The sequence below is a fragment of the Chelonoidis abingdonii genome, chromosome 3 (assembly GCF_003597395.2).
Source record: "Chelonoidis abingdonii isolate Lonesome George chromosome 3, CheloAbing_2.0, whole genome shotgun sequence".
In the NCBI taxonomy this organism is placed as follows: Eukaryota; Metazoa; Chordata; order Testudines; family Testudinidae; genus Chelonoidis; species Chelonoidis abingdonii.
In genome coordinates, this window is record NC_133771.1 from 192,750,955 (window position 1) to 192,777,299 (window position 26,345).

General features: G+C 41.7%; 1 protein-coding gene across 9 annotated transcripts in view; it reads right to left on the reverse strand.

Moving 5' to 3' along the window:
- Positions 1-5,212: 5,212 nt before the first annotated feature.
- CCDC88A (coiled-coil domain containing 88A) overlaps positions 5,213-26,345 on the reverse strand; it is a 341,661-nt gene continuing 320,528 nt past the window's right edge. For 5 of the 9 annotated variants that reach the window (XM_032784359.2, XM_032784357.2, XM_075064421.1 and 2 more), the window contains 2 exons: positions 21,649-21,917; positions 9,961-11,898 (listed from right to left, as the gene is read on the reverse strand). In XM_032784359.2, coding sequence (XP_032640250.1) covers positions 10,867-11,898; positions 21,649-21,917 — 1,301 coding nt within the window. In that variant the 3' untranslated portion in view covers positions 9,961-10,866. Of the gene's footprint in view, positions 6,244-6,834; positions 6,935-9,960; positions 11,899-21,648; positions 21,918-26,345 lie in introns of those variants that run through there. The other 4 variants (XM_032784364.2, XM_032784363.2, XM_032784366.2 and 1 more) reach the window with 3 other exon arrangements.

A 26,345-nucleotide genomic window follows, 5' to 3' on the forward strand; every position in this document is an offset into this window, starting at 1 on the left:
CTTTGGAGTCACAAATAAATACAGTAAGATGTTAAAATACAGGATAACAAATTTGCAAAAGTGAAATCACCCTTCTCTGAAAACTACCCTTTAAAGTACTCTCAGTTGGGCACCCAAAATCACTGATCACTTTTGAAAATGTAGGCCAGCATTTTAATTTGATATCTGTTAAGTGTTTTGAAGCTAAGGAAGTTAATAAACAGAAATTACTTAAAATCACTGCAAATAAGGCTCTAGTTATTGTCTAGGTGTTTCTGAGGTGCAGAGCTGCATTTGTGAAACTACTTTGGTAATTCTACAGCTCTTGATGTTCACAAAGCAGCCTACATTTTCAAGTTAAGCATATTCTCACCTTCTCCTCAAAAAGTCCAGCATCTGACACTTGTTCTCAACAACTGTAACAGCCAAGATTAATCAATTTCAAATACTGCATAGCTACAACTTTGAAAGTTTGTGACAATTTTTGTACTTATGAATTTCAGTAAAATGTGTTAGTGTTTTATAATACTGTAGCAAACTATAGTTAAGAGCTATTCCTTCACAAATAAACAGCAATGTGAAATAATAAAACAAAGCAAACCAGAGGAGCTCTGCTACATTAGTATGACTCCCTTTCTGAGCAAAGATCCACAGATCATATTAAGGGGTTATGGAAATAAAGTGACGACAGATTCATCTCTTATTTAACACCAGTTCCCTCCAACAGCAGTTGACAGAAAAAAAAAGTGTGTATATATACAATGTGAATAAAAGTTATTAGGTTTGGCATTTTAATAATGTTCTTAAGTGTATACAATGGCAAACATTTTTAAAAAAGTCCTTAACAAGTATGTAAAGGAAAACACCGTTTTAAATACGCATTTTTGTAAAATGGTGTTTAAATTGTGTCACACTCAGACACATTTCTTTAAGGCAATTCTCTTACCAATGTAATATTACACACATAGCAGCATAGTCTATACTAAAAATTCTACGAGTTCTTTTGTTGGAGTTGCATGCTATCTCAGACAGAGAAAGCTTCAAAGAAATAATACACTGAGGGAATGTTATAGTAGCCTCTGCCGTGAGAACTCTGAAGAAAATTAAGTGGAAATTATACATCACGTGATATTATATCATTTACTATAATCTTAAAATTAGCAGCAACAGATTTTCCACTTCGTGTTCTAAACTGATGTAGTGTTGTTGCACTCTGTTGAACAGCAGTTGTGTTTCACTCCAGAGGTGCCTGAACTTCAGTAGGGGTGAAGGAGCTCTCATATTACATACAGACTGTTTAAAGCAGTGGCTCTCAACCTTTCTAGATTACTGTACCCTTTTCAGGAGTCTGATTTGTCTTGGGTACCCCAAGTTTCACCTCACTAAAAAACTACTTGCTTACAAAATCAGACAAACATATAAAAATGTCATAGCACACTATTACTGAAAAATTGCTTATTTTCTCATTTTTATCATATAATTATAAAATAAATCAATTGGAATATAAGTATTGTACTTACATTTCAGTGTATAATAGAGCAGTATAAACAAATCACTGTATGAAATTTTAGTTTGTACTCACTTCGCTAGTGCTTTTTATGTAGCCTGTTACAAAACTAGGTGAATATCTAGACGAGTTGATGTATCCCGGAAGACCTCTGCATACCCTCAGGGTTATGCATACCCCTGGTTGAGAACCACTGGTTTAAAGGATATAGAGATTGTAAGGGACGTTTGTAGTGAAAACAGTTATACAATTTTTTTTTTAACTTATTCAGAGGGTAAAAATCATAGGAGCAATAGAAGATCTGCTCATGTCCCTTTGCCCTGGGATGCGATCTGCAAGAGGGAAGTACTGGGAAAGCAGAGACAAAGGGTAACTTCTGCACTCTTTCTGAGCTATTAAGAACAGCCATACTGGGTCAGTATCTTGTCTTCTGACAGTGGCCAATGCCAGGTGCCACAGGAAGCTGAAGCCCAAGCACTATTGCCTGGGTCTGAAGGCAAAGCCCAAGCAACTTAGCTTCACAGGACCCCCTGCAGTGTGGGACCCTGGGCAATTGCCCTCCTTGCTACTCCCTAATGCCAGCCTTGGCTTCTAATCTTCTTGATATGCAGAAAAACAGTTGTTGTGGCACACGTGGGCCGTGGAGTTTTTATAGCACGGGTATGAACTCAGAAAGGAAAAGGTTGAGAACCTCTGAGGAGGAGACAATCTTGGGAGCTGTCAAGTGCCTGTGTTGAGTTGACTAGTGTTCTCAACTCAATAAAATCCATGGTACTTGAGGACCTTCAGCATCTCTGAGAATTGAGCACTATTTGCTGATAATCTACTGCATGTCTAGGCCAGACTAAGGAGCAGCTTCTGGATCTTTGCTTAGGTAGATCAAGTGGCTCCAAACCTGCTCAGAGGGATATGGTAGGGTAGGGCAGTAGTTAGCATTTCAACCCACAAGTCAGGAACAGCACCTTCGTAGGAGCTGTGGCACAGCCCCATGGCCTGCTGCAGTTTGAAGGATGAATTGCTTCCAACTCCCGCCTTATTTTTTCCATATAAAGACTGAATGCCTAGGCATTGGAAAGGGGAAGAGTGAATTTCACCTTTAACACATTCATTTTTATAATTTAAATTATATATAATAAATGTACATTTCAGCCTAAAGCCTGCCTGGTGCCATAAAAGTGCATTAGGAGACACAAAGATGTAAAGACAGACACAACAGGATGCAAAAGGCAGCATGTGTAGGAGGATCTAAAATGTAATATTAGCCAAACTTATGAGTGTATAAAAGAGCTAAATAAATGCAAAGCCAAGAAAGATGCAAATCTGAGAAAAAAGACATGGCCAATCAGAAATCTGGAAAGCCCATATGCAGCTTATACATCAGAAGCACAAGATGGCCACAATAGCTGTGCATAACATGCTTCATGGAAAAGCAATAACACAAGCATCATGAAGCATGTTGGTCATGCCAATATACCACCCGGACCTACAATGGCAGGATTTTTCCTGGGTGGATACATTTTCTGGTATCCCTCGGTACATACTGTTGCCTAGCCTTTGTAGCATATAACTAGGATTTAGCCATTAGCATGTATGCTTGTTAAATCAAGATAGGAATGCTTACTTATACTACTGATGTTGCTAATAATTCAGAACCTAATGGCATGAGGTGCTGTCAATCTCCACTCTAATCTATGGATGTTGAGGCCATGCAGCAACTCATAGGGGCAGACCCTTAACAAAAATTCAGAAGTGTGATCAGAATGAACAGAGAGATGCTTTTAAAATATTTTATGTTTCCGGTGTCTCCCACTATAGGTACCTTCAAGTCCTTATGAATGTATTTAGCACACCGGCACTGTACTTTCTCTTTGCCAAACAATGTAAAGGGAACTGTTGTCTCTATGGGCTAGATCCACAATGGGGACTTAGGCTCAGGCACTGCAATGCCTAATGTCTAGGCACCCTGCTGCCCAGTAAATTCACAGCCGAGTTAGGCATCTAAGAATGGATTCAGAGAAGTCAGCATGCTGTGTAGCTAAATGCTGGGGAGAGAGGTGTGCCTTAAACCTCACTACACAAAGGGAATTCAACAACTATGTTGAGGCTGGAGGGAGGTGCCTCCCTCTGGTTGTGATTTACAGCTGTGAACCCTGTTCTGGAGTTCGACATCTAGGGAAAGATGGAGACCCATTGCAGAATATCCTACAGCCTGGTCATTAGAGCACTCACTTGGGAGGTGGGAAACCTGAGTTCAAGTCCCCGCTCTGAATCAGGCAAAGTGGGGATTTGAACTTGGGTCTTCTGAGGAAGTGCTTGAGCTATAGGGTATTTTGGGCTGGGGCTCTCACAGTGTCAAATGTCCAAGTTATTCCACTATGTACAATCTACTTAAATATTCATTAGTGCAGAACACTGTAACCATCTGCACTGTATTTTGGTCAGAACCTGATCTGGTAGGCATGCTCTTAGGTTGCTTATGAAAATGCCTACAGGATCAGGCCCCACAGGTAAGGTAGGCAGGGTAACAGCTAGCATAAGTATCTCCCAGGGTTTAGGTGCTGAGCATTTCATCACCAGCAGAAATGTAGGCACATAGAGGACTTTCCTGGTGGAAACTTAGGTACCTATGGACTTTAGGCATTTACAGGTAATGGGACAGCTGAACAGGGATTTTGAGGATCTAGATTTTGGTCTTAGGTGCCTAAACTCCTTTGTTGTTCAAGCCTTATGAGTCCAATCCTGCCTCCACTAAAATCAATGAGAATTTGACACTGAAAATAATGGTAGCAGAATTGGGCCCTCTATATGAAAGCATTAAGTCAGTGATAAAATAATCTATCATTCTGACAAGCTACCAGAATATTTTTTGTGTGGAGAATGGAAATTCTGTTCTGTGGAGGAATAAGAAATTTGTTTTAATTCCAGTTAGAATGACATCTGACAATTTCAAAATTCTCTCCAAAAGAAAATTAAAAATTGTTTCAGATCAAAATGTTTTATTTTGACAAAACTAAAGCTTGTTTAGATTTTGATTTTTTTAATTTTATATTATATATGATACACCACAAATTTCAAAATGAAGTTGTTCAGAAAGGAAAAAAATAAAAAATGTTTCATTCTGATTGTATTGAAACAGGATGTTTCGACATTGTCAGAATCACCCCCCTGCCAACGCCCCCCAAAGTTTTGCCAAAATCAATATGATTTACAAAGTGTTTCGATTTTGACAGAACTGCATTCTCGGATGGAAAATGTTTCTGTCAAAGATTTTCCAACCAGCTTTAGTCATTATAGATGATAGTGAAAGCCTAAAAAATAAATTATTACTACTTAAAACTATATACAGTTGCTCTGCCAAACAAGCTAAGGAATGTCGTGAACTTGGTGTAAATGTAGTCCATGGTCCTGATCCTGCAAACGCTTATGGTCGTGGTTAACTTTACTTATGGGAATAGTTCCATTAATATCAATGGGACTAATCATGTAAAATTACTCATGTGCATAAGCCTTTGCTGGATTAAACCCTATGAGGTTACACAGTTAATTTGATTTTTTCATAGACATATTAATGCATTTATTCATATATAAGAAAATAAAATATTAATATTTAATATAAATTGGGCTCGAGTGATAAGTCCATGTACTTTTCCCTAGGTTAACTAAATCTGTTTTCTATGCTCTTGCAAATGTCTTCAAGACAACAAATGCATACAAATATTTTAAAAGTACTAATAATATTTATCGATTTTAATGTAGAATTATAATTAACAAAAGAGAATATCTTATTAATAAAGGAGAATCTTAACGAATGAATTGATTGTAAAATGCAGATGACATTATTTACATTGTTTTTTCCCATAAGGAAACCTCCTAAGCCACAGTCAGCACACATCAAAACACAAATAAAAAAAAAATAGTTAAAACACAAACATTAAGTATAAGACAGTTTTATCCTGGGAATGCCATTTGTTGAAAAACTACATTAGGGAAAAAAAAGTCTTAGTAAAATTATTCTTGTCAATCTCCTGTCAAGAACTTCTGAACGTATCTGTGCAGGATAACTTGTGCATCTAGAAAACCAAGAATTTCTACATAATGTGAATATTCCATCACTCCATCTTTATTCTGGAGTTGTTCAAATGTTTTCATGTACGTAAACAGAATTTTCTTTTGCAGTATGCATCAAAATAATAATCAGCACAGATTTTTCTTTGAAAGAGCAACAGCATGCAGATTATGCTAATCAAATAAGCCAGTGAAGTGCCAGTAAGCTTGAGAGTTTTTTGTATCTGTATATACAGTAAATTTCCACAAAACACTATTGCATTTATTTCAGATTTACAGAACTAAATATAAACTGCTAGATTTTTGCTGATTATTAGCAGAAGCTGTAAGCAATCAGTGGCTAAATTCATAAACAAAAGATGAAAGAAGTAGCATTTTATTCCTGGAGTAATTCTTAAGATCTTAAATGGCTGGTCTTTAAGGAGATGAGAACTGTCCTTTATTCAGTAGATCTTAACAGTGCAATGTGCAACAATTCCTAAAACCGTCTAAAAAGTTTCATCAGTAGACTCCAGTAGAGCTCCTTGATTCAAGGAAGGAAGGTTTGTATTTCTTGCCTGTTCTATTCACGAAGAACTGTAAAAAGTTCCCTTAATGTTTTAAAAATTATTATTATTGATTCCTATAGTTGACTGTCTTGTTACTTCAGAAATAAAGGCTTCATACTGAGACACTGAAGGACACTTTTCTCTCTGTGTTCAATTGAAAGGTAGACAAAAGAAGAAAGAGAACATAAGAAAAGCTTAAAGTGTAGAAAAGACACAAAATTCAGAGTAAAGAACTTAACAGCATGCATCAGAGATTTAGTGAGAACAAGAAAGGGACAGAATGCCAAAGATAAACTTTATATAAAGGCAGTTTCCCTGCAATATAAAATAGTTTATAAAATTAACATTTTTTGCTTTCTAAAACTATTCTTTTGAATTTATCTGTCCCTTTCTAAATAAGTGACTTCAATACTGTTTCATAAGCTCATTTTCTTGAAGCTTCCTCTTATAAAGTTTTAACAGTTTTTAAAAGACATCCTGGAAATCTTCTATATAAAAAATATGTCATTTTACAAGGAAAAAAAGTGTTTAAAGATTTCTTGTTGCCTGCCCAGACAGGCAAAATACTCCAACTACAGCTGTCTGTTCTGGCTTTACTAATAAGCAAGATAGAAAGCCAGTTAAGCAAGCAATATTTAAATCTGTTAATGCAATGTGCACTTATTCTTATAGGTAATGCTGTTAGTTTGTTGTAAATGAAATTAATCTCATTTACATTTTGGGCAGGAAACTCACCACTTGGCCCACATCTCATGTAGTGGGTAATAGCATTAGGAGCTTTGTTGCTCCCTAGACCTGCTTTTTGAATTTCTGCTTTCTGGTATAGCTTCCACATCTGCAGGAGAAAAGCATTTCATGTTATTCAATTTGTTTAGCAGGATAAGAAAAAGCCCTCACTTTACAATATGCAGTTACGTAATAGTAGGATATACCTGCTCAAAGGTATAAGACGACTTTTTTGAGGGACAGGGTTGTTGAGGGAGAGGGAAGGAAGGAATTCACTACAATAATCTACAGACATATATTAAAGGTAAATATGTTATAAAAGTTCATATCTGCATTTTTAAAATAATCAAATATAAAATAATCAAATATTACTTTTCAAATCCACAAGAGGATAAATTCAACATTTAAATTTAATAGCCCTAAATCTGTGCCAGTATGAAATGGCAAAACACCACTGAAATCAATGGAACTGTGCCCACTTACACCAGCAGAGAAATTGGCTCAACTTTTTTTTGTTTGTTTAAACCTAACTGCCAGTAACACATATATAACTATTTACTAAAATGGCTAAATTCAAGTCTGTAAAGTGGAAAATAACCTTTGCATGCAACAGATATAACATGCACAATACAGTATCTTAACTAAGTGTTCACTTAGAAAAGCAAAGCTTCAGGCAAACTTTTCGTTGCAAGCAAAAAATTATTCCTGTTCATGGCAGAACAGTTAATTAAATGTCTAATGTTCATTTTTGGCTGATGACCAAATACTCTGAATTATTATGCAAAATTTGATTTTTAGGCCTGGATTTCCATTTCTAAGGCCAGCAGGGACCAGGAATTGCAGAGACATGGATCAAGAAATGAGTGCACTGAATTGCTTCGTAGGAAGCCCTCTGATTGATCTAGGAGCAACACTGATGGGATCTGAAGGGAATCCCACAAATCCTCCACAGCTGAAATAAGAATGAAAAGATTCAGCCATGATGTGTGAGTATTTGTTAGGGAGTACAGTCCAGAGGAGTACAGAGGAGAAAAACTCTCTATGCATGAGCATATCTGTTTTTTCGCCCAAATATTAGAGCTGATGAGCAGCAGTTGAACATGGTTGATTTTTCAAGGCCATTAAAATATTCCCTAATAATGGGTCTGCTCCCACTCCAATTGGAATTGATGGGGCAGGATCAGGCCCAACAGAAAACCAGGAACACAAGGTTACTTTTAAAGTCCTACAATCAATAGCACATGAGAAATTTGAAAAATAAGGGGAAATAGTTATAGTGGCCCAAGCTGAAAAAGTTCACTCCAGAACCCCAATGTGAAGATATGAAATTTAAAAGGGCTGATTTTCATTTATACAAAGCCTCTTAATTTCACTCTGGTAGTGTAAGGTGCTGGTAGTGAAAATGAATATAAAATAAAAACCGCATCCATATTAAGGCCTCTTTCTTTTGCCGGATTTATCATTTTATTAGTTATCAAATGTAACTGGCGAGTGTGGCTGCTCCCGACAGACCATCAAACGTATCATTACTTACTGCCCAATTTATAAATATGAAGAAGGCATTACTGCAATAAATTCTGCTACTCCTGAAATAGCCATTTGGCTCGATCAACTTCAGGTGAAATTGTAGTTGCTGCTCTACACCAGAGCCATATGGAAGAAGAAGATTGGTGTGTGAGAATTTAGTGTTTGTGAAAGGAATGAAAATGATTCAGAGATGGACGTACACATTGGCTGGAAAAGTTTCCTTTACTTTCTCAATATCAATCTACAAGGATCACATCTAGGGTGAAAAGGTAGGTTGAAATTCTGTTTCCCTTCAATCGTTGGCCTCACTGCTGAGCACCAGCATAGGTCGCAATGGTGCTGTTGGTTTATTCTTAATAAACTCAATGTACCTCATTATAAACTATCAGTTTTTCCAAGAAATAGGTTTGCTGTCAGTTACTCAACCCCCCTGAAAGTACCGATGCTTGTAGTGTGCTTTCTGAGTTCCTATAGGATACTTCAAGATGTTATAGATTTCCTATATAATTCCATAGATAACTTTTAAAATTTATTGTGCATATTTCTGTTAAACTGGCAGCACTGTATATGTTAAAAAATGAGTTAAAGAAATATGGAACAACAAGAAGTGAATCAGAATGAAATGACCCAAGACTGATATACTCTGTGTGTGTGAGAATAAGAAGAATTATGTTGACAGCATTTCTTTTATTGTATATAGGCCAGAAACTATCTTTAAAGGAGATACAGCAATGACATTAAGAAGCACAAGGCTGGATATAACCAAAGGATAAGTGAGAGATTTATCAGCCCATAGACTGTGTAGGTGTACAAACATGGTAAAGGAAAGCTATTTTATGTTTTGGAAGAAGCATAATTTGTTCCTTCATGCAGTCTCTCTAAGACACTTTATGTTCTCCACTTACTTCCTCCTCACACCTTCATGCAGAGGAGACCTGGCAATGGATTCTCCAAAGTTCATCAATGATGCTCCTGTATCAGCTGAAGATATTTCTAGTGTGTGACACAAAGGAATTACTGTTTCCTTCATGAAGAGTTAAGTGAACTATTCTTGCAGCACTTCTGGTCCTTGCTGACCTGGGACCAAAGGTATCAAATTTGGGCCCCCATGTAGCAGAACTGTGCACTGCCATGCAATTTCTGGCCAAAGAAGCACAATTGTAAAAGTTAGAATATGAAATTCATTATTTTCAACAAGATATATTTTCTTCTCTCATGCAGGTTTTTATATAGAACAGCTACTTTTGATTTTTCAAACCTAAATATTTAATTGTGTTTCAATTTATTAAAAAAATGCTGATGTCTACTTAAGGGTCTAGCTCTACAAGCACATGCAATTTATAGCTGAAGTATGGTATAATTTTAAAGTTTGGTTTAAATCGTTTTAAGTTTAAATTGTTACCAGACTTAAAGTGCGATTTCAAGCAGTTGCAGAGATGCTAGAATTTTAAATAGCTTTTTTTCAACATTTTATATTTCAAATATTTAAAATATATTATTTCAGCTGCATTCATATTTAATATAGTCTTATTGTCAAATCTCATATGCCTCATTTTCTAACTAAGGAATGTTCTATCTGCATAGGAAAAAAAAAGAATTTCCACCATAATTAGTAAAGATTTTTATTATTATTATTATACATTGTAAAAATTCTCATAAAACTATCGCGTTACTTGACTCCAAATAAAACAGCACATTGGACCACCTCTGTATGTCAGACATGGGAAGATAAACCATAGGAAAAGGAAAAAGAGGTAGAGGAGGATCATTTTTTCTATGCAACTGCTACACTTAATTTGATTGTTATATTTTAAAAAATTACCATTTATGAATATTAACAATTGTTTTATTTATTAAAGTTCAAATATTTTAATAAATGTGAACTGCAGTTCATATTTATTGTGCAGCAAACTACAGGCACTGAATTATTTGGGCTACAACTTATTCCTTGAGCAAAACGACACACAAAACATAGCATAAATAAAAAGCAAAAGATACTAAAATCTCTCTAACAGGTTGGGTTTTTTTTGCTAGTATTGTATATGTGCAAGAGGAAAAAACAGGCATTTTTGTTGGGTGATGCATCTGAAAACAAAAGTACAAGTGAGGAAAGTACCTTCCTGTTGGTAAAAATTACCTGGTTCTTTGTGCCATTTTTGGCAATGCAGCATGCAACTGCTTTAACATGCATTCAATAATGTAGAAAAACAAAATATTTCTAACATGACAAATAAAAATACAAAACATTAGTTTGTATTATTAAGGCTTTTAGAGGCATGCAGAAAATATACAGTGCAATTAATGTTTCATGCAAGCTTTGGTGTGATTACAATTTTACATTTATACGCATGCTGTAATACACAGGTGATGTTTATATCACCATTCAGAGGAAAACACCCCCCCCCCCCCAAACCTGCCAGAAATTATTTTTTATTTTTAGTGGACCATTCCCTAAATCGGTGGACATTGAGAAGAACATCTGCGTCATTTGTATTTAATATGACATCTCTCGTATCATACACAACCATACTCATACCAAACAGTTTGGTTATCTTCAGAAACCAGTAAGGGGGATTCAGTCTTGCTAGTATTTACACATGCAGAAGAAGCAGTAAATTCACTATTTAGAACTGACTGTGGGTTACTGTTATCAGACTTACGGTCATCAGAAGACTGTTCATGATCTTTTTGTAAAGATTTAACTGATGAGACAAATGTCTGATCAGTTACCTTAGCTGTAGACCTTTGAGGTAATCCACTTATATTACTAACTAATTCAGTGTTAAGGGATAAAAATGGCTGTGACACATGGGCCACAGTAAATGTCCCTGTGCTATCATTAGTTGATATACCAACTTTATCACTGAACACATTAGTGCTCGAAGTTTTGTCAACAACATTTGATTTTCCCATCCTTGAATTCCTAGGCTTCTCAGATTTATATCTCGAGTGATCTGGTTTAATTGTATTATCTAAATCATTTTGTGGAATAGAATCTACATTGTAAGATGTATAATGAAAAAAACTAGAGGACTGCTGGTGTGCACGGTACTCACTAGATGCTGATGGAATGCTTCTATCAGCTGTAGATGGTGCTGGATCAATTGATACAGGCTGCCTACTGTCCTTAGATAAAAAATCATGAATGCTTGTCCTTCGAGTAGTTCCTTCTGCTGTAGAAATCACATTGCTTGCACGAGGTAAGGTAGCATAAGGGCTGCAATCTTTTGATTGTCGTTGTGATGGATTTGTCTGTTCTTTTTCTTTGATTGACTTGACCTTTCCTTGAGTACCTGACATCAATTTTATTGAAGAGCTGGTAAAGTAGGTATCTTCAGTTTTACGAGGGCTGGGCCTTACAAGCTGTTCAGGTTTAGCTGACCTTCCATCTGAGAAGTCAACTGTATTTTTCACACTTAATGACTCGACGATACCACTGCTGACAGACGACTGTTTGCTTAGCTTTTCTTTTCCTGCCAACTCAGCAGACTCAGACAAACTTTTCATTACTTCATCTAAAAGATTCTCTTGGCTTGCACACTTTATCTGTCAAAACATATCCAAACAGCTTATTGTATAGTTCTGATTTAATTTTTAAATTTACAAGATATTTTAGTCATCTTTATTGCCTGAAAGTGAAAAACAATTAGATTATTATTTTATTTAAATACTACATTTATTTGAATTGCTTAAGACTACTTATTAGTGGCAAAAGTGCAAGTGATATTTTACCTCTTAAATTTGAATTGTATATAACTTTGAGCTATCAAATAGATTGGCAATAAGGAAATATTCCTATCCTGGAAACTAGATGTCTATGAAAAGCTGCAACTATCTAGAGTTCATGAGATATTACTTCTCCTCTGATATCAAGTAGCTCAACCCATCAATGGATTAGAACTTCAAACACACATCTTGTCTCCTGCCATCCTTTTCACTAACTAATTGATAATTTCCTTAACAATTTAAACAATATGTACAGTGTTTTGAACCTAAGACTTGTGTGTGGAGTTCTGGACTTCGAACCAGGTTCAAGCAGCTGGAAGAAATCCAATATGCAAAGTTGTAAGAAAGTTTCCTTTTCTGTTCAACCAGCTCCATCCATCTGGAATTCATAGGCTATGTCTAATAGTACTCAAAATCTTGACCAGGAGGAATTTTAAATTAAATCATGACCTCATTTCCTCATGAAAAAGTAAAGAGGTGGCTTGGTAATAGCTCTTAAGCATCAGGGAATTCACCAGTTCAATGATCTCTAGGACCCAGTGGTCTGAAGTAATGCTTGCCATTCTTGAAATCAAAAAGGACAAAAAGCCCTCAAAGGATGGAGTAAAAGGGGAAGAAAAACAAGGATTTGGATACTCCAGGACTAGTTCAGTGTTCTCTGGAGCATCCTCAAATTCACTAAATATGGCCCCCACCAGCAGGTCAGTCTACAAAGGTCTAGAAGGAAGAGTGTTGTCTCCTGTGGCAGGGACAGAATGACTTCTCCAATTGTGTGGGTCTTTGCTGGCTGCAAGCTCTTGAAGAGAACTTCTGAAAGTGTCTGTTATGAATCTAACTGAAGATTTCCTCTGGAAAACAGGCTAATTCAAGCCTAGAGTCCTAGCCATTGACTTTGTGCTCTTCTTTTTTTGCCAAAATTCCAATATTCAGCAAAGCACTTAAACACACATAAATCCATCCATATTCAGCAAAGCACTTAAGAAAAGGTTTCACATTAAGCATATGACATGAGACAATCATGGGGAATAGGGATACACCTAAGCATGTGCTTACATACCTTGCTAAATCAAAGCTCAAGTCATCTGTGTCTTTAAAAGTGAAGTCCACAACTTTTGCCTGGGCCTCAACTTAGAGACCAGAATTCCTGTGCCAGTAGAGTTTCCTAAGGAAGGGAGTCCTAACCAAAGTCCCACCAGTTTTGTCTGAGAGAGCACAGAAACTACTGGAAAAAGTCTGGCCTTTTTTAAACAACTCCGGAAATTCCTGTTTCTTAACTCAGGAATGTATTGGTCCCAAAAGGTGGCTCTGGACCAGAAAAAAAATTGTATCTGGCTATAACTGCCACCATTCATAATGTCAGGGAAGTTGAAGAATAAACTTTTATTCCAAATATGTCCAATCATTCGGACTCAATGACATCTTCCCATTTCTAGTTTTCTCACTTGCAACAGAGATCACAAGTGAGTACATTATAGGATGCTGGTAAAATACATCAAACCCTTCCTTGAGAATTTGATATGAAGGATTCAGGTTTCCTTGAGACAGAAATACCATAGGCAGGAGTGGTTCGACACCTCTTTAGCTAGCTTCAGCAAACCTTCATTGACTGGGAGGGCTATTCTTCCTTTCTCTTGGACTTCCAGGAAGTCTAAAAGTTTAAGTGGTGGCTTCCTGGCCAAAAGTACTAAAAGGATATTGTAGGAACAGACCTTCGATAGCCCAGAGCCCAGTAACATGTTTAAACCACTGCCAGCAGCTGGAGTACCTACTGTTATGCTTATTGCTGAAAGCAGCTAAAAAAGACGGTTACTCACCTTTGTAACTGTTGTTCTTCGAGATGTGTTGCTCATATCCATTCCAATTAGGTGTGTGCGCGCCACGTGCGCGTTCGTCGGAAGATTTTTACCCTAGCAACACTCGGTGGGTCGGCTGGGTCGCCCCTTAGAGTGGCGCCGAATATATACCCCTGCCAACTGAACAGCCCTTCAGTTCCTTCTTGCTGGCTTCTCCAACAGAGGGGAAGGAGGGCGGGTTTGGAATGGATATGAGCAACACATCTCAAAGAACAGTTACAAAGGTGAGTAACCGTCTTTTCTTCTTCGAGTGTTTGCTCATATCGATTCCAATTAGGTGATTCCCAAGCCTTACCTAGGCGGTGGGGTTGGAGTGAGATATTGCAGAATGCAAAACTGCTGAGCCAAAGGCTGCGTCACCTCTGGACGGTTGAACCAGAGCATAATGAGAGGCAAAAGTGTGGACTGAGGACCAGGTAGCTGTGCGACATATCTCCTGGATGGGTACATAAGCCAGGAAGGCAGCAGATGAAGCCTGAGCCCTGGTAGAATGCGCGGTGAGGTGGCTCGAGGGGACATGAGCCAAGTCATAACAAGTATGGATGCACGCCGTCACCCAAGATGAGATCCTCTGGGAGGAGACAGGTAGGCCCTTCATTTGGTCTGCCACCGCGACGAAGAGTTGGGGCGTTTTACGAAAGGGTTTTGTGCGCTTGATAAAAAATGCGAGCGCTCTATGGATGTCTAGGAAGTGCAATTGTTGCTCCCATCGTGATGAGTGTGGCTTCGGGAAGAAGACCGGAAGGAAGATATCCTGGTTGACACGAAAGGCCGAAACCACTTTAGGAAGGAACGCCGGGTGTGGTCGCAACTGCACCTTGTCCTTATGAACAATAGTATACGGTGGGTCCACCGTGAGAGCCCGAAGCTCGGAGACTCATCTGGCTGATGTAATGGCTACGAGGAAAGCTGTCTTCCAGGACAGGTATAGTAGCGAGCAGGTTGCTAACGGCTAGAATGGAGCAGACATGAGTCTGGTTAGAACCAGGTTGAGGTCCCAGGTTGGGACGGGCATCGTACTTGGGGGTATAGGCGCTCCAAGCCCTTGAGGAACCTAGAAACCATAGGGTGTGAGAACACGGAGCGCTCACCCTCCCCTGGGTGGAAGCTAGAGATGGCTGCCAAGTGTATCCTCAATGATGATACCGCTAGGCCCTGCTGTTTGAGAGAACAGAGGTAGTCCAAGATGGTGAGGATCGAGACCTCGGTGGGAGTGACATTCTGCGTTTCGCACCAGCAGGAGAAACGCTTCCACTTGGCCAGATACGTTGACTGAGTGGAAGGTTTCCTGCTACCCAGGAGTACTTGTTGTACTGAGCCAGAGCAATATAACTCTGACTGGCTTAACCATGCAGCAGCCATGCCATGAGGTGAAGGGACTGGGTGGTGAAGTCTGCCGTGGTCCTGAGTTATGAGGTCTGGGTGAAGAGGCAGGGTAACTGGGTTGTCTATCGAGAGGTCGAGCAACATGGTGTACCAGTGCTGCCTGGGCCACCCTGGAGCGATCATGATCAAGTGAGCTCCGTCCCTGCAGAGCTTTAGCAGGGCCCTGTGAACCAGCAGGAACGGTGGAAAGGCGTAAAGCAGTTGGCTCGTCCACGGCATCAGGAAAGCATCTGAGATTGAGCCCTGGGAGAGGCCTTGGAAGGAGCAGAACATCTGGCATTTCCTGTTTTTGCGGGGAGTGAAGAGGTCTATGTGGGGAAATCCCCACTTCTGGAAAACAGAATAAATAACGTCCGGACGAATCAACCACTCATGAGACAGGAAGGATCTGCTGAGTCGATCTGCCAGAGTGTTCCGAACCCCTGGGAGAAAGGACACTACTAGGTCTATTGAGTGGGCTATACAAAAGTCCCAGAGTTGGATGGCCTCCTGACAAAGGGGGGAGGATCGTGTCCCTCCCTGCTTGTTTATGTAATACATGGCCTTTCTGTTGTCTGTGAACACAGACACAATGGCCTTGTAAGTGCTGTTGAAACGCCTGGCACGCAAGGCAGACTGCTCTCAGCTCTCGGACATTGATGTGCAGGTCAGCTCCTGAGAGGACCAAAGGCCTTGAGTGCGAAGATGTCTGAGGTGAGCATCCCAGCTGAGAGATGACGTGTCCGTCGTCAGGAATGTAGAAGGCTGGAGCGGATGGAACGGCATCCCTGCACACACCAGGGAAGGCATCAGCCACTAGTCGAGGGAGCCTAGGATGCTCGGGGGAATGGTGACTATCATGTCTATGGTGTCTCTGCCCGGGTGGTATACCGAGTTGAGCCAAGATTGGAGGGATGGTCACGAATGTGTTTGGTCACGAATGTGCAGGCAGCCATGTGACCCAGGAGACTGAGACAAGTGTGAGCCGAAGTTGTTGGGAAGTTCTGTAGACTTTGGATAATTGTTACCATCGCCTGGAACCGAGTCAGTGGTAAGCAGGCTCTGGCGAGACTGGAGTCCAGGATGGCCCCAATGAAGTCTATCCTCTGCGTGGGAACCAGAGTGGATTTCTCTGTATTGATCATCAGGCTTAGACGTATGAATAGGTCCCTGACGATGCCTACATGATGGGTGACTTGTGTCTCGGAGGTCCCTCAGATGAGCCAATCGTCCAGATATGAAAAGACGTGTATCCGGCGGCGGCGGAGGGAGGCAGCGACTACAGCCATGCATTTTGTGAATACTCTCGGTACTGCAGAGAGGCCAAACGGTAGGACTGTAAACTGGAAATGCTGACGGTTGGCTACAAACTGGAGGTACCGCCTGTGTGGAGGATAAATGGCGATGTGAAAATACGCGTCCTTTATATCGAGGGCGGCATACCAGTCTTCGGGATCCAAGGATGGGATGATGATCCCCAAGGATACCATGTGGAACTTCAACTTTATCATGAATTTGTTGAGTTCTCACAGGTCTAGGATAGGTCTGACACCTCCCTTCGCCTTGGGGATTAGGAAATAGCGGGAGTAGAACCCCTTCCCCCTTTCGTCTTCTGGTACTTCCTCTATGGCTCCCATGGCAAGGAGCGTCAGCACCTCTTGTAAGAGCAATTGCTCGTGAGAGGGGTCCCTGAAGAGGGACAAGGGTAGGGGGTGGAAGGGGGGCGCAAAATAAACTGGAGGTGGTACCCAAGTTCCACCGTACATAGGACCCAATGATCTGAAGTTAGCTGGGACCACGCAGAGAGGAAAAAGGAGAGGTGGTTGGAAAAAGGAGGGAAAGGATCCTGGAAAGTAATTGGTACGCCGTCCTTAGGTGCACCTTCAAAAGTTTGGCTTTGGCCCCGTAGGAGGTTTGGAGGGACCTGGATTCTGGCCCCTTTGGGGTCCAGACCGCCATCTACGATTGCCTTGGCCAGGCCCTCTGCCGAAGTCCTGTCTTGGTCTAGGCGGAGGATAAGGGCAGTGAGGCTGGGGATGGAAGGACCTGCGCTGAGTCACCAGGGTGTGCATCCCGAGAGAGCGCATGACCACCCTGTTGTCCTTAAGGCTCTGCAGCCTGGGGTCAGTCTTTTCAGAGAATAGGCCTTGATCGTCAAAGGGCAGGTCCTGTATGGTGGTTTGTAACTCAGGTGGAAGGCCTGACACCTGAAGCCATGATATTCACCTCATGGCGACCCCTGAAGCTAGGGTCCTGGCTGCGGAGTCAGCTGCGTCCAGGGAGGCCTGGAGAGAAGTTCTCGCCAACTTCTTTCCTTCCTCCAAAAGGGCAGCAAACTCTAGACAGGAGTCTTGGGGAATGAACTCTTTGAATTTCTCAACTGCCATCCAGGTGTTTTAATTGTACTGGCTGAGCAGGGCTTGCTGGTTTGCCACCCTGAGTTGGAGGTCCCCAGTAGAGTATACTTTGCGGCCCAATAAGTCCATGCGCCTAGCCTCCTTTGATTTTGGAGCAGGAGCTTGCTGGCCATGGCATCCCCTTTCATTGACTGATTGCACGACAAGGGAGCAGGGAGGTGGGTGCACGTACAGGTACTCATACCCCTTAGAGGGTACCATGTACTTCCGCTCCACTCCCCTGGCCATGGGCGTAATAGATGCTGGAGATTGCCAGATGGTATCGGCGTTTGCTTGTGTCATATGGATAAACGGCAAGGCCACTCTTGTGGGGGTGTCAGCTGACAGAATATCCACCACCAGGTCCTCTATCTCCGGGACCTCCTCCACCTGAAGATTCATATCAGGGCCACCCGCCTCAGGAGATCCTGATATGCCCGCAGGTCAATTGGAGGAGGGCCTGAGGAGGATGTCCCTGCCACCGCTTCATCTGGAGAGGAGGAAGAGGAAAGGCCAGAGACAAGAGGGTCCTGCATGGGCTCCTGTTATTGAGTAACATCAGGCTCAGGTGGAACTTGAGACACTGCCGGCTAAATAAGAGCCTCCTCTGTACCCGAGGGAGGGGGGTGGCTGACCGTTGCCTCTGGCACCCGCTGTTCCGATGGCACGGAGTGGGATGACACTGGAGGTGCACCTTGGGCTTGATGGTATGCCCAAGGTGTCCAGAATGACCACTGATGGGGTCCCTGTTCCTGGGCCTGGGTCTCCTGGAAGACACGGCCAGGCATATCTGAGTCACGGTCCTGTGCATAGGAAGCACTGTCCACGTAAGATGACACAGATGTGTGATGAGATGGCCAAGGAGGCGCTGAAAAACCCTGGGAAGAGTCTCCGTCTCTAAACGACCTCTCCCTGTGTGGCACCGGAGAGCGGTACTGGTTGCCATACCAGTACCAGGAATGAGACCAGACCTGTGACCGGAGTGGTGCTGGAAGGTCGACCGGGACCTGGAGGCTCGACGTCTGGAGTGGCTGCGAGAGGCACAGTGCCAGGAACGGTACCGAGAGCTGGATCGGTGCTGAGACTATCGGGCTGGCGAACGAGACACTGAGCGGTGCTGCGAGTGCGACTGGTACTGAGATGGAGAGCGGTGTCGGGACTGCGAGCGGCGTCGGGACTGGGATCGGCGATGGGACTGAGAGTGCCGGTGGCACTGTGATCATGATCGGTGCCTCTCGACGGTGCTGACAGAGCGTGGTCTCAGCAGGGCAGGCTTGCCTATTGATTGAATGACCCTCACCGGCGGTGCCAGGGGTTGAGGCAGTGCGGACTTTGTCAGTGCGATCAGCTCCCTTGCTGTAGAAAAGGTCTCCGGCGTGGAGGGAATTCTGAGCTCAACCACGGCGTGCACCAGGAAGCTTTCAGGCACCGGACTCGACGACCCTTGCGGGACCGGAATCGACGGTGCCAAAGCTGTCAGTGCCATGGCAGGTGTTGGTGCCAGGCCGTCTGGCTTAGGCAGGTGCTCCAACTGCGGTGCAGGTGGCATGGAAGCCGCAGGAGTCTTATGCTTCTTAACCCGCGGAGAGAGGGAACGGCGTCAAGCAGACGGTGCCAGCGATGGTCGGTGCCGAGGGGCCTTAGCGGTACCGGCTCGATCCGATGCCGAAGAGATACTTCTGCCTGATGCGGACTGTCCAGTACTCGGTGCCGAGGATGGAGGAGTAAGAGCTGCCTCCATCAGGAGCTATTTCAGACGAAAGTCCCGGTCCTTCTTCGTCCTGAGCTTAAAGGCCTTACAGATCCGGCACTTATCCGCGAGGTGGGATTCCCCGAGGCACTTAAGGCAAGAGTCGTGGGGATCTCCCATTGGCATCGGCCTCTGGCAGGTCAAGCACAGTTTGAAGCCCGGTGAACCGGGCATGGACCCTGGTACTGGGTGCGGGAAAGGGGCTAATCCCCGAACCCCTCTCAACTATATACACTAACTATAACAAAGAATGAATAAAACTAACTATAACTATAGAATTTATAACTACATACATGAGAATTAATAAAAGAACTATAAGTAGCTAGGGAAGTGGAGATCAGCTAAGCCGCGCTCCACTGTTCCAACGACCGACACGGGTGGTAAGAAGGAACTGAAGGGCCATTGGGTCGGCAGGGGTATATATTTGGCGCCATGGCGGCGCCACTCTAAGGGGCAACCCAGCCAACCCACCGAGTGTTGCTAGGGTAAAAATCTTCCGACAAGTGTGTACGTGGCGCGCGCACACCTAATTGGAATCGATATGAGCAAGCACTCGAAGAAGAAGGAGGCCTTTCTGACACCTCAGCACAGCTAACAGATAAGGAGGGAAGGGTGAAGTGAGTGACTTCAAGAAGAAAACATGACCCTCTGTCCTCCTGACATGAGCTCTATTTCCACAGTATGCGGTTTTGCAAGATGGAAAGTCTGGCCATAGTTAACTATTGCTATACAGCTGGTTAATTGGCGGAAAGTTCCCCTACCCGATTGATGGAAAATTGCCCACCTGATAGGCTGGAAATCTCCACCCTTAATTTAACTTCTCAGCAATTTTGTTAATGAACAAGCTATGGAATACTAACAAGTTGGATATAAAATCAGAAAGAAATCTGAACTCAGTGGACACTTGAACATTTGGACACCTCTCAAGTTTCCTTGCAGCTGTCCACTGGACGCTTGCAGTTATCCACTTGAGACCTCCCCAAGACCTTGGGGTGTTTTACTAACCTGTTGTGGACATGTGTAAGTGCTTGAAACTAAGTACAGTATAGCTTTAAATGAAAGCACTCGTATTGTCCTGTTTGTACCAACCATCTATCAGTCTGACGGCCGTATCTCCATTGATTTATTTCCTGACACCACCTTGCACAGAGTAAAGTTACCTAGAACTTTGGATTGAAAGAACCCTGGGAAACAATATCAGGAGTTACAGACATTCATCCCACCCAAACTAGACAGATCCTAGCATCAATTGGAGATGTTGAAATAGGCAAGATGGCCTCCTCAGATGATGAGTTAGAGGAGGGAAACCTCGAAGACAATCCCACCACTTTCTCCACCTTCATGAGGAGGGCTGTGACAGCAGTTCTCACTGAAGACAAGTAAGAGCCAGTAAGAGGAATGGAAACCACTCTGGGACAAATGGCTGCCCACCCAGCCACTACTGATGAGTATGCCCAGCTGCAGCACTTAGGACAGGAGCCCTCAACTTTTCTTTCCTAATGTGGTCATCAGGGAAGCAGCAACCACTTATAAATTGTTACGCTCTGTATTTCTTTCTTTTAAAATTACACCAGGAGTGGATCGATCTCCTTTTACTGCGGATGCACAATCAGAGTTAAATACACTCCCTGCCATCTGACCAGCTCTACTAATCCCAGGTGGGAAGCAGCTGTTTTTCCCCACTGCACACTGAACCAGAATGCCACTTTGCTTCTACTTAGCATACCATCTCATATTACATTCTGTAGCCATCACTCTCCTTTTTCTATTTTCCTTAACAAAAACTAAATGAAAGGCTTTTCTATAGGAACCTTTAGTTTGCAGCAAGGTGTAGTGTGAATCTACCCCACACTAGCTTGCCACTGACTAACTGTCTGTATCAAACTCCTGACACTCATTATTAGTTCACTAATGCACTTCAATATAGTCCTGATTCAAAAAAGACTATATCAAAGTGTATAAACAAACTATTAATACATGTCAGCAGGGTTCACATGGTTAGACACAGGCTAATGCAGGATATAGTCACACACCCAGCTTGCCACGAACTAATTGTTTGTGTAGACAAAGTACTATTTGACAGTGTCTCTTTAAAAGAATTTAAGGGGGTCCTGCAATGGCACACACTATAAGTACCATATTAAATCTGTGCATAAATATAGGGTATTGTATAGCCCTAAAATTACAAAAAAAATTTTTAACTAACCTCTGTAGAAGTAACCTTGTTGCTTTCTTCTAAAAACTGCTGCAGAGTAACAACCTCACTTCCAGGAGAACCAGTTTTGATCTTCTGCTTTCCTTGATTATCCACTGTTTCAGGCATTTTTTCCTGGATCATGGGACTCGATTTGGTGTGACTTTTCAAATACTGGATGGGACTGCTGCTGCTGCTAGACCAAGCCTCATGTTCATGAAGCAGACTAAATTCTCCACTGCTGTGACTTTGTGGCCTACTTTGGTTGTTAATTCCACCTGCTTTTGGGGTAAACAATATTAAATGTTCTATAATAATAATTACATTAAAATAATTGTTTCACAGCACATTCTGAACAATATCTGGAGGATTATTAGATATCATTTAATCAGGGCTGGATCTAGCCACCAGCAAACCAAGCACATGCTTTGGGCAACACAGTTTTTTTTTTTGCACTTCAGCAGTTGTGCTCTCGGAGGTTTTTTTTTTTTTTTTTTTTCCGCTTGGGGCAGCCAAAAGCCTAGAGCTGGCCCTGCATTTAATAATGCCTGTTTATATAATTTTTTAAAAATGCTGGAGACTCTAATTGTCCTGTATTACTCAGATCAAATATCCTATTCTGAAATCATGTTATAAATGCAATTTCATTCCCTTGGCTTATCTGTTACAACTTTTCAACCTGATTTTTTCAGCTTTTCAATGAAAAAAAAAGCACCCTTCACTTGAAATTTAATTCGAAGACGTTAAATGCATACAGAAGACTTTATGATTCAGTTCATGTTCAGCAACTCTGTAAAGCAGATATTGTCATCTGCTACTCATGTGATATCTTACATAAATGAGACAGAAAAGGTACAACATGAATGATATCTGTGATACAGCATGGCCAGAGGGCAGCATAAGAGTGTTAGCAGGGGGCCTTATTCCCTGCCAAGGGAGGAAGGTTTGCTTTAGATTAACTAGAACAGCTGTGGCCAATTAGAGCACCTGACTCCAGTTAGAGCAACCTGACTCCAGTTAGAGCACCTGCCTCCAATTAGAGCACCTGCCTCCCATTAGAGCACCTGCCTCCGTCCATGGGGAATATAAACCCCTGCTTCAGTCACAGGGGGTGGTAGTTGAAGGAGAAAGGTTTGGATTGGAGCAGAGTGCAGAAGAGAAGAGTTTGTCCAGAGAGAAATTAGAAGGTTTGGAGGAGTGCTGCGGTGGATGGGAACCGAACAAGAAACCCTAGTAAAGGGGCACCAAGGCTTTGTATACGAAAAGAGAGGCGAGAGCCCTTCACAAGCTGACGGGTATGAGAGGAAGTAACCCAGGGGATAGAAACTGCTAGTCAAGTGGTTCAACCAACCCCAGGGCCCCTGGGTTGGGACCTGGAGTAGAGGGCGGCCCAGGTCCCTCCCTCTCCACTCCCCCCTCCAGGACAAATAGGGGAGTGATTAGAACTGGTTCAGAGGCAAGCAATATCGCCCTGAACGCTAACACCAGAGAAAGAGAAAGCGCGAGACCCAGAGAACAATACCGGGCAATTTGCCACATATCAAGAATCATAGGACTGGAAGGGAACCTTGAGAGGTCATCAAAGGTCTAGTTCCTCCCGCACTCATGGCAGAACTAGTATTATGTAGACCACACCCCTGACAGGTGTTTTGTCTAAACATGCTCTTAACATCTCCAATGATGGAGATTCACATAATCTCTCTATGGCAATTTAGTTAGTGCCTTAAACCACCCTGATAGTTACGAATTTTTTCCTAATGTCCAACCAAACCACCTTTGCTGCAATTTCAGCCCACTGCATCTTGTCCTAACTGAGAGGTTACGGAGAAAATTTTTTCTCCCTTCTCCTTGTAAAACAACCTTTTATGTAACTTGGAAATTCTATCACGTCTCCTTTCAAGTTCTTCTCTTCTCAAGACCTAAAAAAACCAGTTTTTTCAATCTTCCCTCACAGGTCATCTTTTTAATCATCCTTGTTGCTCTTCTCTGGACTATCTCCAATTTGTTCCACAATCTTCCCTGAAATTGTGGTACCTAGCAGAACCTGGAACAAAATAAATATAAGTGAAATCATATTCAGCTGAAAAGCCTAATCAGCACAGAGTAGAGCAGAAGATTACTTTTCATGTTCTTGCTTACAACACTGCAGTAACCCCAGAATGATTTTGCTTTTTTTTTTTTGCAATGTTGACTCATATTTAACTTGTGATCCACTATAACGCCCAGATCCCTTTCTGAAGGAGTTCCTAGGTAGTCATTTCCCATTTTATGTGTGTGCAATTGATTGTTCCTTCCTAAGTGGAGTACTTTGCATTTGTCCTTATTGAATTTCATCCTGTTTTCATCAGTCCATTTCTCCGGTTTGCCCACATCATTTTGAATTTTAATCCTATCCTCCAAAACATTTGTGATCCCTCACAGCTTGGTATTGTCCACAAACTTGAAGAAAATGACTGCCACTTCTTCAAGAGAATTTTCCAGAAAGGCTCCTCTAGAAAGGTTTTCTTTATATTGTCAATGTTAGTTTATTACAATTGTGACCTGAAGGAGGAACACAGCAGTAAGTGCAACAAAAATTGCTGCTGTAACAATTTTATTTGATTTTCAATCTTTTTTATCGGATCAGAGTAAAAGATACTGGTGAATAGTAAACTGCTCTCTACCCTTTTTGTTATTTCTGAATAACATAATTATATTTGAAGAAAGGAAAATCGTCCACAGTAGAAACTGTTGATGTACTATATACAATCTGGGGCACAAGTTACCTCAGGGAATCTTTCACAGTAGAGAGGAACAAAATGAACAAGGCAAAAAACCGCTTTTCTAGTATTTAATTCTAAATGACCAATAAACAGGTATTATCAAGAAAGTACAGTAATTCCTAACTTAAAGTTGTCCCAGTTAGGGTTGTTTCATTGTTATGTTGCTGATCAATTAGAGAACATGCTCGTTCAAAGTTGTGCAATGCTCCCTCATAATGTTTGGCAGCAGCCTGCTTTGTTCACTGCTTACAGGAAAGAGCAGTCTGGTGGAGCTAGCTGGTGGGGGCTTAGAACCAAGGTGGACCGGCAGTCCCCCTATCAGCTCCCTGCTCCCCTAAGTTCCCTGTGCGGCAGCTGCCCAGCAGGCTATCAATTGCCAGGAAGTTTAGCTGTCCTTTTCCCCCACTACCACGTGCTGCTACTGTCCTCTGTCTTGGAGCTGCTCCTGGGAGCCTCCTCCTTCCTGTGCAGAGGAGGGAGGAAGAAAGGTGCCAATGACAGGGTGTCCGCCTCCCACCACCCCTGTACCTTATTTCCACAGAGCTGGGTGAGGACATGACAGGGCTCAGGACAAAGGGAGTTTGCTGGCAGCAGCTGAGGTCTCAACTTGCTGATCTACTTAAAAAGACAGTGTACTTAGAGTGGGGTCAGCATATTTAAAGGGGCAATGTGCATCTCTCTCACACACGGTGTGTGTCTCTGTCTCTCTCTGCCATGCTGTTTCCCCTCCTTCCATTCTTGCTGACTTGTAGAGTGTGAGGCTACATCAACAACAATATGCTAACCCTTGAGGGCTCAGCCAAGTGCTAGTTCATCAGCTAGCCGTAAGGCATTTCCTGGGAAATTTCCCACCCTCTGACTTCACCACCTCAATCAAGCTGCACAATCATCATTGCTTGTACAGTATTAAATTGTTTGTTTAAAACTTATACAGTGTGTGTGTGTGTGTGGTCTGTCTGGCGAAACAAATTCCCTGGAACCTAACCTCCACATTTACATTAATTCTTATGGGGAAATTGGATTCACTAAATATCGTTTCGCTTAAAGAAGCATTTTTCAGAAACATGACTACAACGTTAAGCAAGGAGTTACTGTATTACTCAAATACATTCTGTGAAATCTTATGAATGGATGCTACTCTAACATGTTCAGCATTCTTCAGCCAACAGTAAATATAAAATCTTGTGGAATGCCCATCACAAACAGGATTAAAATGGTTTAAAAAAATCTATATTAATACATGAAATATAGGGAATACTGCTAATAGTGTGGTAACATCATCTAGCTTTCAAAAGCAAAATTTAAAAGATTATAAAGGTGACTGCATTTTATTATATACACGTCTATATACCTTATATTATTTTGGTTAGTTTATGTTGTAAATTTTTACAGATTTTATTTCAGAGATAAGATGCCAGAAACACACACATAGGATACAAAAAATTAAGGGGTATTATTTCCCTGTTTAAAAATGTAATTGAATTGAAATTAATTTTGTGGCTAATTTTTTTTTTAGGATATTTTTTTTTCTATAGTTAAGTTCAAAGGAGATAGCAAAGAGTTACAAAGGGATCTCATAATTCTGAGTGACTGGGCAACAAAATGGTAGACGAAATTCAATGTTGATAAATGCAAACTATTGCACATTGGACAACATAAAAATCCTGACTATACATGTTTTTAATGAAGTAAATACTAATGGGAATTGTGTGATCATGGGAGACTTTAACTTCCCAGATATAGACTGGAGGACAAGTGCTAGGAATAATAATAGAGCTCAGATTTTCCTAGAGGCGATAGCTGATGGATTCCTTCACCAAGCTGATGGATTCCTTCACTTCCTTCACCTTGTTGCTGAACCAACAAGAGGGGATGCCATTTTAGATTTGGTGTTGGTGAGTAGTAAGGACCTCATAGAAGAAATGGTTGTAGAGGACAACCTTGGTT